Genomic DNA, 14,364 nt, shown 5'->3' on the forward strand with positions numbered 1-14,364 from the left:
TACATTAGATATGGCATGATCTACTATATCAGTGTTATAACTAATTCAGTGACTATTCAGTGGCTTTTGCTTAGTATAAAATTATAAAATTAGTAAAGAGAATTTAGAATGATTTTCACTAAATTTACTAATTGTAATTTAAACATTAAAAAGAAAATATATACCATAAGCAATAAAACTGCTTGATATGAACTATCTATTTTATTTCATATATCTTTTGGAATAAATAATAAAATATATTTAGCTCTATATTCTTCATTATTATTTTAAATTACAATTAATTAAGAAAAGTTTATATTATTCAAAAAAATGTCCCTAAAAAAAATTAAAAATGTTTTGTATTCATTTTTACTTGATATCAATTAATACTTAATATAAAAACTGTAACAACTTAACATATTATAATTTTTATGCAACTTTCCATAGAAATTTTTCTCATAAAAAACAATTCTTTCAAAAAAAATAATGAGACAAAAATAAATTCTTATGAAAAATACACAAAATTTTAATTTACACCAAAAAAAATGTTTTAAAAAAGTTACATATATTCTAAAATATTTTGCTTACTTAATCAACTTCTTATATTATAATTTTATCTTATCAATAATTTAAAAGTGTCAATAATTCTATTTAAGGACCACTATCGGATAACTTATTTCCTAAATCCTCTATATTAGTTCATATGTTGATTTATTAATAGGTCTTTCAAATATTTTTATAATACATTGAATAACTAAATTAACAAAGATAATATAGAATTATCACTACTCATTTTATTAATTATAAAATTATTACATATAATATATAATTTTTACATAATCATTCTATATATCATAAAATGAAATATTTATTTTATATTGAATTTAATTCCTTTATTTAAGGTTATGTTAAATTAATATTTTATTATTAATATATTAAGAATTAATTATAGTATTCACATTGCCTAATTAAAACTATTATTTATTCTTATTAAAACTTTAATTAATAAATACAAATATTTTTAATAGGACATACATATATTTTCATTCATCAAAAATTAACTCTTGTAAATGATGTAATTTATTTGTTTTTGTCATAAGAAAATCATTATTTAATTCTCAAAAAAAAAAAAAAATTTTTTCCTAACATATATGCCTTATTGATTTTCTCAAATAACTTAAATAAAATATTAAAATTTTAGTTATATTTTATAACATCTTATCAATAATTCAAAAATCTCAACGATATACTTTTTTGAACAATTTATGATGTTCACTATATCATTTTATTATTCATACAATATATATCAGCTAACATTTATTCACTCAATGATTTATGATAGTAACTTTGCGTTTTACCAAGTATTTCAAAAGAAAATTGATGTTTACTTGTTGTTATCATATTTCTATTCCACCAGAGAAATGGAATGAATTTGGTGTTTCCTTATAATCCATTTTTATCTTAATGATAAGTTAGAATGGTTTCATTAATAATACATTGAATAATTTTTTGATCAATATCTTTTGTTTTTCCCGTTTTTTTTAGTCCATACATATATTATATGTACATAATTATCATTATAGAATATCCTTATTTATTTATAACTACACCACTAACAAGTATAAGTGGCTTTTTTATATTTAATGTAGCGAATCATGACTGAATTCCTAGACTGATATTTCTGCTATGGTATATAATTCGGCTCCTGCATATAGTAAAACATGTTATTTTTTTCCATTAATATTAACAAATTGCTTGGCATTATTTCAAAACCCTTTAATACTACTAACATTCTGTACGTTATTAACAAATGATTTACTTTTCTCTGTTTCTCCTATATCATTTTTAATTTTAATTTCTTCTTCTTCAATTATACGAATTTTAATGACTCTATTTCTTTTTCTAAAAAATTCTTCGATGTTTTCTTGATTGTTACTATTATATTATTCTTTCTCTTTTTCTTTTTTTTTCTCAAGATATTCTTTTTGTTTGTCTGTATATTTCTGAATTAAATTTTGTTCTTGTAATTTAGTTTAATTCTTCTTAACATTTAAATAAATTTAGTACCTTCTATTCTTTATTATATATCTAATCATATCTATCTTCTCTAAATCTTTATTTTTACATACAAATGATAAATGACAAATTAAATTATAATCACTACATTTCTTCTTATGACATATGAAATGCCTTTTAAAATATCCCTTTTCACTACAACAATAATATTTACTTTTTTCTACTGTTCTATCACATTCTATCTCTCCATAATTCTTTTTATTTATATTAAGAACTCTTGCTTCTTGTGGTTTTATGTTAGAATTATCTTCTATTTCTATTTCTCTTAAATATTTCATTGATTCCACAAAATTTTCATCACTAGAAATATTTACAGGATCATTAATTTAAATGGAAATTGGAATACGCTTTCTAAGTATTATCCAAAGATCTACAAAGATTGAACCATTGGGTTCATTCATGTATAAACAACTCTTAGCATATACTGTGCTATTTGTTATAAAATAATTCACTGCTCCTGCTACGTTAAACTCTTGTTCATTTGCAATCAATTTTTCAATTTAATTGAATTTTTCTTCTCTGTTAATTAAAAGGAACCTTAATAACATAATTTGAAGTTGTAATATATTGGTTATGTTCTTATAAGTTGAAATTTTTGCTAAATTTTTTTTATATAAAGGAGATGTTGTAGGTTCAATAATTACATATCTCTAATTTCAAGAAAATTATAATATCTTTACTTTTCTTTTTGACTTTGTAAAGCACCTAAAATAATCTTCTAAAAATGTTTCAATGAACTTAGGTAATCCCTTAAATATTTTGGCTTTTGATATATAATTATCATTCTTACTAATGAACATATAAAAATAATTTAAATTAATAAACATATTAAAAACATTCAAATTAAGCCTTTCTATGTCTTTATTCATTATATTAAAATATCATTGTATGAGTTTTTATTTGAGTAGACATAAAAATGTTTCTGCTGTTTTAAACTTAATGAATTTTTAAATAATTTTGTTTTAAGTAGAACAGTCCAGATAACAAAGAAAATATATAATACATAATGATTATATTTATTATAAAATTACTTGTTTCAGATAATATATAAGCCTCATATAATTATTCTTTATAACATGAAATAAATATCTTATTTCTTATAAAATATATAAATATTTAAAACAAAATGTTTATTTAATATTTTATTTATTCTGAATACTATAGCTAATTTATAAAGATTAATCTAGTTTAATAAAATTTCTTGTGTACTTTTATTAAAGCAATTTTATGATAAAGGTTACTATCATTCATCTATATATGGTCTATTAATTGGACATTCTGACTTTTCTAGGAATTTGAATGGTTAAGATAATAAGGAGCATATGAAGAGGTCTTTGATTATCTTGCTTATTATAAAATAAATTTTTTTATATTTAATAACATTTAACAATTCATTACTTAATTTCTACTTTATTATTTATGTTAAACTTGAGTTAATGTTTACACTTTATAATTAATGAAATATACTGTTGTATATTTTTTTATTACTAGCATCAATATTCATTACACAGAGAAAAAAAAAAAAAATTAACTTTAATATATGCATGTTTATATAACTTTTTTTACATGTTTACACAAAAAAAAAGATAGATATTTTCTTTTTTAGTGTACATAAATGGTCAATAAATAATATTTTTGATATTGTTTTAAATTCTAATTTGAATAAATATAAAATAGATTTAACTCTATTTGTTTATGTAAAAATTGCAAGGAAAATACATATATAGAAATGTGTATACTTGGTTAATAAAAGGCTTCATTAACCTTTTTGGCTATAAAAGGACTAGCTATGTGGAGAATACATAGTTAGTTGTGCTAACTAAAAAAAAAAAAAAAAAAAAATTATTGGAATTTTTTTTTGAGAAATGTTTCTTTTGAAAATGATAAAGATAAAAAAAATAAAAAAAAAAAAATAAAAAGATTTAATTTTTTTTTTGGGAGGAGAGAGATTTTTTTTAACAAAAAGATAATAATGTTTTTGTAAAGAGTTTAATTTGCATAATATTTATATTTTGAATTTATGAGAGAAAATTTTATACATATGACAATAAAATTTTCACGTAATTAATATTCATATAATTAAGTTGCATTTTTAATAATCGTTTGCGTTTGTTAATTCAACAGCAATATATTAAATTACTGAATATAACTCACAACAAAGAAATAATTAAGTTACATTTAATTATTAGTCAATATTCAATAAGGATTTAAATTTTTAATAAATATAAGGATTTTTATTAAAGTAAATAAATGCCTATTGAAAGTAAAGAATGTTGAACGAAGTAGAGCACAGAGTTAATAGTTACTCGTTCAAAGCATATTAAAGATACATATAAATACAATCAAAATCGTAGAGGCACCTCTACATGCTCTTTATTAATTGGTTTGTTCAGTACTCCAGTAAAATCACCGAACACTCAGTTAATAAATCAATGTGACACCAAATATTATACATAAATCAGCCAAAATATCTATGAAAGAATAAAATGGTTTTAGTTTAATTTTATAATAGAATTAAAACTATTATTAGATTCTTATTTAAATTATTATAGGAAATTATATAAATGGATTTTTTATTTTATATTCTATTGTGGAAATTTATCATATTCTTAGCTTTAATTTTTATTTCTCCAGTTAGTTTTAAATGGTTAACATAATTTATTCTTTTATAGATTATTTTTATTTTGCAACTCAATTTTTTTATTATCTCTGTTTTTAAATATTTACATTTTTTCTATTGGAAAAGCTTTTAATGAATAAATTCTTTCTGCATTAATTTAATTTTTTAAATTTTTTATATGTATATCATATATTTTATATAACATAATAGATAATTGTTATTGACTTTTTTGAATATTTATTAAGATATAAATCTAAAATATATGGATGCTTATATATATATGTACGATAATTTCTTTATTTAGTGGGAATTATTATTTTGTGTATCAGGGAAAGTCTTACTTGTCTCAATATTTTTACAAATAATTTTTATATTTAGTTATATTTTTTTTTGTAATATAAGATTGAAATGTGAAGTGTTTTTATAAATCATGATATTTGATGTCATGATTTTTTCTATAGTAATGTTCTAATTATTATCAAATTAGAATTTATGTTGAGTATTTTATCAATTAATTTTAGTTTTTCTTATTTAATTAAATAGATTTTTTTATAACAAATAGAATTTAAGATTATAGAATATATAGAGTAAATGATTAATTTATTATAGGATTTTAACAGTAACATGAAATAAAGTGATTATTTCGTGTTAAATATTTTAGTAATATATATTTATATTTTCTTTTAAAAGTAAAGTTCTATTTAGTAAATAAAAAATTTCTTTATATCATATTCGTTAATTTGATTATTTGATATTTTCTAAAAGTTATTATACATTCAATTTATAAATCATATAACACTTTTGATTCCATCTAATTTGGCTTTTTGTATATTATTTTTATATAGTAATTCATTAATAGCCTTTTCATCATCTTTGCTGGAGTATTGAATAAACAAATTAAAGATGATCTTTTATAAAAATATCTTTTGAATCTTTAATTAAATATTAATTATTATAAATGATAATTCTTTGTTAATTATGCTAAATAATTTAGAACAAATTTTATTTTTCATTAAAATAAAATTTTACTATAATTATATAATTTTTAATCAATTTATCACTTAATATAAATTTTATTGTTCATCCCCCATTTAATTTAATATATGAATACTGTATATATTATTATTATTATTTTTAATACCACATAACAAAAAAAGTATATATATTTTTTTTTTGGTGTATATATTGAAGTATGTAATACAGTACACATACATTAGTGTAAATGTTTTTAGATTCGTAATCATTAGGATATATACATTAATATACGCATTTTCCTCAAATACGTTTTATGTCCAATTAAATTTAAAATTATATTTTTTTCTTTTTAATACATATATAAATAGGTCGATAATACTATTTATTTACAATATATTTTTAGATAATGAACTATGCAGTAATTATTGAATCTCATAGTGCATGTAGTTTTTTTAAACAAAATTTTTTATAAACACTTAAGTTGCATTATTGCGGATAACTCAATTTTATTTTTGACTAATAGTTATTAATAAAGGTACCATTAACTTGTTTTATGTTATTATGATTATATTAAGGTATTATAGAAAAAACGTTTACATATACATTCATATTATACATATGTATTAAGACATTAATTATCATATAAAGTATCAATTCTATTTATTTGATTTTTTTCAAAAAATTTTGCACTATAAATAGCAAACTAGATAATGAAAAATTTATTGAGTAGTTTTTACTAGTTTTGTTTATTATAAAAATACATTTATAACTAACACATGACCAATAAAGAACATTATAGATTTTTTTAAACAATTAGTAATATGAAAATTAATCTATTTGAAAGTATATATAATAATGTAGAATATATGAAAAAATGAATATATTAAAATAAGTACCCTAAAATGAATATACTCAAGTGAATACTCTAAGAAAAAAAAAAGTTAATTGCATGTAAAAAAAAAAAAAATATTTTTTTTTTTTTTTTTTTTTGGGTTATAATTTTTTTTTATAATGTATATGGATAAATAATTTATAAAGTTTATTTATTAAAGATATGATAAATGGATGGAAAGGCATATAAGCATAGTAATAAATCCTTAATAGGTAAGAAATGCTTATTATTATTTAACATAGCATTAATTTAAAGATTTTAAATATAAAATAAAAAAATTATTAATTTCTATTATATAGAATAGTTATATAAAAGGTTTATAATTATAAATATTAATTAACTCTATAATAAATAAAATAAGTATAAATATATCTATTTGCTCTTTATTAATTTACCTTCTGATTTATTAATTGCTTATTCTATTACTTTTCTAGCATAAAACAAATAAATTAATAAAGAGAATGTAAACTCTACTTAATTTAATTTTAATTTTATTAAAATTTTATTTAAAAAATATTTATTTTTATTTGTCAACATCAAATAAGTTATATTATTTAATTATTTTTTTTTTTTTATATTAATTTACGCATTACTTTAAAATACAATTTTTTTAATATTAAATTTTAACATAGAAAAAAAAAAATATACACTCCATAGCAATCTACATCTTACCTGAAAAAAAAAAAATTTTTTTTATTAAGATTGCATTATTCATATTTTAATAATAAAAAAAAATATTATCATAATGTCTTTTTTATAAGTCAGATTCATACGCCAAAAAGAAAATATATATATATATATATATGATATTTTTCTTTTTTTTTTTTTTGAAAATATAAATACATACACATAAAATTATTATTTATTTATTTTTTTTTTTTAGTGTACATACTTTTTGAATGACTATTTTAGTATATTTATGGCTGCATTCTATTCCTGTGACTTGGCATGCACAACATAAAAGGTTTTTTTATTCTATTATGTATCTAAATATAATACTAAAGAGATATGCAATATTATTTATAGACCAAAGATAGAGATGATCAATGTTTTTTCATTTAAATTTATTTTATAAAAAAAAAATAAAAAAAATGTCATTAGAAAATAATGTAGTTTTTTTTTTTTTTTATAGGTGTTCATTTTCTCAAATACATTACATGCACAATTAAACTTATTCTTACTTCATACAATTTAGAATTCAAGTCTCTGATTTTCTTTATTGATGAAGATCTGTTTACTCAATGTAGAGATCTTTAATAATTTTTTTGTTTATTATTCTAGTAAAGTCAATGATAACTAATTTAATAATTTCATTTTAAAAAAAATTTATAACAATTGGAAAAATCAAAATAATAGGATGTAAACAAATTTCTATTTTTTTTATTTATTATAGCATTAATTATCATTAATTATAAATAATTACTAATGAAATATACGATTTAATTTAACACAAAATTTATTTTATTCTTAAAAATTATATTTATATTACTTTTTATAAATATCATTTATATGATTCTTATTATTTATTCTCTGTTTATGTTATCTTATAAATAACATAATTATTATTATTCACAACACTATGTATATTTACTACATAACATTAAAAGGAAAATAATTAAAAAAGTATTTTTTTTTTTTAAAACTAACAATAAATAAAAAAAGATTCTCATTAGCGTATATAAATATATTTATATAATAATTTTTTTTTTTTTTTTTTTCAGCATATGCACATTTTTTATTAGTTGCCTACTCAATAAATTTTCTGTAGTAATGAATAAACATATTAAAAATGAGCATGTAGAGCTGTCTCTACTAACTTAATTAATTTAAGTATACTCTTAAACATTATAAACCAGTAAAATGTATTTATATAACATACTACATTGAGCATTTTTTATTTATAAGAGGTATTTATTTACTTTAACAAAAATCCTATATTATTATTAAAAATTTAAATCCTCATTATTGATTTTTCATTAAATGTATCCTATAAATAATGTTATAAGTAATGTTTAGAAGATAAAATATATTTCTCTAAAATTAACAAATATAAATAATTATAGAATACAAAGTAAATTATATGAATACTACAAAACAAGAAAATTTTATTATTGTCAATGTAAAGTTTTCATATAGAAATTCAAGTAAAAATTCACTGAAAAAAAAATTTTTATTCAACTTTTTTTTATTAACCCTCACAATTAAATCATTTAAAAAAAAAAGTATATATCCTTCACGAATTTTTTTATTTACAAAAAGAAAACAAAAAAAATTAATAATCAATACTATTTTTTTTTTTTTTTTATTTAAGACTTGCATGGCTAATTATTTGTTTTTCATATATCTATTACATTTTATATTCAATAAGGTTAATAATGTCTTTTATTAACCACTATTAAAAAATGCAATAAAGTATATATATTTTTAATACACGCACTTTTAGATTACTACAGTTTAGTATATGAAAATTAATATGCATATTATCCTTATATATTTTACACATATAAATCTCATCTATATTATATGCCTTCATAATGTAATTTAAAATTCTGCCAGTACAATTTATTGATCACAAATCTAGAATATTTCAGTGTGTATTTTAAACATACGTGTATGAAGAAAATAATTCAATTTTTATTAACAAGATGGATTAGTTATATACATTAAATAAATATTATAACCTATCTAACATAGTCATTATCAGTATCTCCAAAGTTTTTTGCATTCAAAGAATACAATTATTATTGTGATGAACTCAATGAATTAGTAATTTTTTCTAATTGAAAAGTTATCATAGAATTTTTTACTTATTTTTTCTTTACTATTTATTAATTGATAGTTCAAATCCTTTTGCAATATATTAAATAGTCAAATTGACAAGGAGCACATGGGTAGATCTCCACTTATTTTATTTATTATAAAATTATTTATAATTATTAATTACATAATCTTCATATATACACACTAATCAATAAATTCTTTTAAATACCTATTTATGTTTGTAATAAAAAAAAATAGAAAGTAATTAAATATTTACTTGTTCATCTAAAATTTTTAAGGAAGATATAAACTAAAGTATTTGAATCTAAACATTTGCTTAGTATTAATAATTTTAACAATAAAAATAATAGAATACATTAAATAAATGAATTTTCTATATCATTTTACTTTTATTTTATAATTAAATTAATATTACATCTTATAAAAAGTTTTTTTTTAAGTTTTTCTTTTTATTTTTAATCGTAATATTTTATTACACAATTTTGTGTTATTCCTTATTGCATTTCAATTATTGAATCCTTGAAATATTAAAGCTAATATAAATATTCTCTTGGTTAAATTATTTAAAGGAGCTATTTTTTTTTTTTTTTGTTTTACTAGATTATTGGAAATTTATATGATAGTACATTATAAAATATTTTAAAAAAAAAAATATATTTTTTTATGTAATTTTATTTAAGAAAATAAACATTTTAATGAAATACTATAGAAATAAGAAAAAAAATTGAGAACAACAATATGTAGATTGTTTCTTTTTTATTATATGTAAAAAAGTAAATAATATAATGATTTATTTTATAGGAAAAGAAAAATTTCTTTCTTAATAATTCAATAATATATAAATATATATTCTTTTACAATTATAGTTCTAAACTATATTTTATATTTCACAATTGAATATTAATATTTTCCATTGAAATAATCATCGTAAAACATAAAATTAAAATATATTACGCATTTAAATGTTGTTATAAATTTATTATAAAAATAATATAAAGAACAAAGGAGTTTATAAAATTATAGATAAATTACTTATATAATGTTATTATAAATTTTAAAATTAACATTGAAAATTTTTTATAATAAAAAATAAGAGACAAACGATGATCATAATAGTATTAACTTAAAATAAAAAGAATAAGCAATAGGATATGATGTAGAATTAATATAAATATTTATATATTCTTTCTTTTTAGATTCTATTCAGTAATATTAAATTAAAAATTGAGATGGGTATGTCTCTTATTTCATATAAAAATAATGGCATTTAAAAATATATATTTGAAAAATAATGTAATACGTTAAAAAAAAATATAATAAAATTAAAATAAAACGATTTGTAAGACGTTTATATTTATGTTATGGATGTAATATGATACAAAAAAACAAATTTTTTAACATATTTATAATTACTGTTCTTTTAATTTTTATTTTGCATTAAATTTAATGAAATATAGATTATGTCGTAAAGGAAGATTATTTTATTTTATTTTATTTTATTATATTTTTTTCTCTTTTTTAAATTTATATTTTGAGACTGGTACTCAATTTTATTTTTTATAAATGATTATTTTTTATAATTTCTTTATTATATTCATATTGTATTCTAATATATTAATATATATAGCATGCATTTTGTGGATTGTATTCATAACAAAAAAAGACTAAAAAAAAGAATAAAATATGATGTCATTTGTTGTATTATATCATTTCATACAGAAACGTATGAACCGAACAACTTTAGTGCATGTACATCTTATATTTTTTCTATATAAAATATAAAGTTATCTTTAGGTCGTTACATATAATTATTAGGAAGCTTTATCGTGCATATTAATCTATTTATTTTGTGATCGACCTTATTATTTAGATTAAATATTCAATTCATTCTTTATATGTACTATCTCACAAATGGTCGAATAACGTCTATTCTTGTGTCATACGGGATAAAATTAAAATAAAAGAAATATTTCTAAAATATTTATTTTTATCATTAAGTACATTATTTGTGTAACTAAAAAGAAAATAGATAAATATATACGTTTAATTAAAAATCATGGTAGCATGCGATTAAAAGTAAAAATAAAAAAAAAGGCAAAAATTAAAAATTTAAATTATTTTTAAAAGATACATTATTTAAAAATATTAAAGAAAATAGATTTTTAAAAATAAATTAAATTAAAAAAAAAAATTTTATGAAAACCTTTAAACAAAATAATTTTTATTACTACATTCCTAGATAATTTTATTTTCTATACCAAAAATATATTTTCTCTTATATATATAAAATTCATTTTTACTTATATGAATATTATTATAAAGAAAATATATGACTTATATTTATTATTTTCTACTATAAAAATGAATATCTCAAAAAAATTAATTTTTAATTTATTATTAATATTTAACTTAATAGGATTTCTATTTAATGACAACTTCTCATCAAGTTCATTAAACAATGTGTTATTAGTAAGAAATCATGAATTAAGGGAAATAAAAAGAAATCTTGCAGAAATGATTCCAAGTACCTCATCAGAATATGAAAAAAAAAGTAACGATGGTGCAGAATTTGGACCAAGAAGATTTATAGATGTATATGTACAAGCAGAGGCGGATGCATTCCTAGAATTATTAGATACTTTACGTTCAAATTATGAAAAGAAAGATGAAACTATTAATGAAATGGATTCTCTCCTCAGAAGTATTAATTCTAGATTTAGTTCTGAAGGCATAAAATTATCGTTTGACGGATTGATGGATGTACATAAAAGAGTAGCAGAACGTGCAATGTTTTATGTGTCAAATTCAACACCTCAGATGTTTGACTTATTAAGAAATATTATTCAGATTGAATCACAAATATGTATAGAAATATTGCAAACTATAATTAATGAAGATAAAATTATTGATGAAGAAATAGTAAAATACAACGAAGTAATAAGTGCACTCCAAGGAAAAATAGAAGAATCGAATCTTTCTCTAATTGATGTAAAACTAAAATCCATAGCATTAAGAATACATGATTTTATTGAATGTGCTGTTTCTGTTTACAATAGTAGATTCGCTAATGCTGTAGTGAAAAATGAAAATTATGTGAATGGATATATTGGTATAGAGAAAATAGCGATGGACAATATATTTAATTATATTTGTAATGTTTGTGGTAGAAAATGCACAGAAGTCTACCATAACCCAAAATTTGTATTAAACACAATATATGAGTTATATTTAAAAAATAACCTTACGTTATCATTTGAGCAAGTCGAAAATATATATACTAGAATAAGAAAACGAATTACTTATTTATCCAAGAAAAGATTAACTAAAAAACTTATATTACATATAGATGTGTCTTATAGTGTTGAATTTGAATTGGCTAAACTTTACACATTTCAGGCACTTCAAAGCACTAGTGACGAAAATGAACAGAAAAAAGTAGAAAATGTAGATAAAATAAGAAGAATGACTGAAGAAAAATTACGTTCACATCGTTCTCAAATAGAAGGTCGTGAAATAGGTAGAATGGCAGGTAGGATACAACAAATTGTTTTTGATATCGTTAGCTGAACATTCTTAACTTAAAATATTAATGAAATTAAAAGTCAATCTGTAGTTTACTGAATGTCTGTTAAAATAATTACGTAATATATTGATTTCATAATTGTAATTCATTGTTATGGCTAATAATGAACAATCAAATTAATATAGAGCAAGCAGAGATAGCTATACTTGTTTGCTGTTTTATCAAATTAAAATATTAATCAAATTATTCATTTCTATAATTAACAACATAAATTAATTAAATCAGTTAATTACTATTAATGCTAATTTACACAATATTCCGTGTAAATCATATTTTACAATACATTCTTAATTATTCATAAAAAAAAAATATTTTTTTTTAGATGCATATTTTTTATTTTAAAAAAGAATCATCGTAAAAATAAATTAACATATATTTTTTTTCAGTGCTATCAAAAAAAAAAATATTTTTTTTTTTTACATGTACGTTTTTAAGTATTCAAAAAAAAAAAAAATGTTTTTACTTTTTTTTTAGTGTGTTTACTTTTAGAGTGAGTATTTTATTTTAAATGTACATGTTTTTAGTGCAAATAGATATTTTTTTTTAGTATAGGTACCTTGTATGCATATTTTTCTTTGTACGCGTTTATGTGTGTACATTTCACCACATTTAAGTATGCACAAATAAAAGTGTTTTTACTTGTTTTTTTTATATATGTATTATTTAAAATAGGTCAATAATACCACTAATAGACCATATATTAAACAATTTATTAATAATATTTAATGTTTTTGTTGTAAATTAAACAATAAAATTAATTAAAGACTTGTAGAGGGATATATATTTGTCTTATTAATTATAAAACAAATTATTAAACGTAAAAATTTTTTATGTATTTATTCTATATAGTATATGGAATTTTAATATATATTATATTTTCAATAATATTTTATCTTTCTTAAAGAAAAACAATTTTGGTTATTAAAAATATAAATCATATAGAATAGTGAAATTACATGAAAGAACATTCCATTATTTTTTTTGCCTAATTTATAAAAAGGAGAACTTTTTTTATAATATATTTTTTTTAAAATGAATAAATTAATACTAGTGTATTTTAATACACTTATTTGATTAAAGATATCTTTGTACATATATAATTAGACCAATACCGTTGTATGCATTATTCATATATTTATGTATATTTCGATTATCTAGTATGAAATAAAAGCATTTATAAGTAGAATATTTCTTAGTATCAAAGATTTAGAAAGATAAATAATATCTATTGTTATATAAAATTCAATTCATAAAATATTATGTAATGTTATATCATATAACTTTCTTTATTACAAAATTACTTATTCTATATAACGCATGACTCTTATATATTATACAACATAGCATAAAATAAATAGTTTTATAAAAAACTTACAATACTTTTAATAATGTATGTCTTTTGTTCATTCTGAATACATCAACGGCAAATTAAATTATTTCTTCTAAATATTTAATTAG

The 14,364-nt window shown here is 18.7% G+C and overlaps 1 protein-coding gene across 1 annotated transcript, besides 3 other annotated features; it reads left to right on the forward strand.

The window, feature by feature from the left end:
- Nucleotides 1–1,641: 1,641 nt before the first annotated feature.
- Nucleotides 1,642–2,927: a repeat region.
- An 868-nt stretch (nucleotides 2,928–3,795) lies between these two features.
- Nucleotides 3,796–4,495: a repeat region.
- A 3,781-nt stretch (nucleotides 4,496–8,276) lies between these two features.
- Nucleotides 8,277–8,709: a repeat region.
- A 2,918-nt stretch (nucleotides 8,710–11,627) lies between these two features.
- PGAL8A_00375500 (hypothetical protein) lies at nucleotides 11,628–12,890 on the forward strand (the record flags this gene model as incomplete). The annotated part of the gene is made up of 1 exon (XM_028672820.1): nucleotides 11,628–12,890. One exon carries the CDS (start codon nucleotides 11,628–11,630, stop codon nucleotides 12,888–12,890), a length of 1,263 nt encoding a protein of 420 aa, XP_028529335.1.
- Between the last annotated feature and the right edge of the window lie 1,474 nt (nucleotides 12,891–14,364).

The sequence above is a fragment of the Plasmodium gallinaceum genome, assembly GCF_900005855.1.
Source record: "Plasmodium gallinaceum strain 8A genome assembly, contig: PGAL8A_v1_98, whole genome shotgun sequence".
Lineage (NCBI taxonomy): Eukaryota > Apicomplexa > Aconoidasida > Haemosporida > Plasmodiidae > Plasmodium > Plasmodium gallinaceum.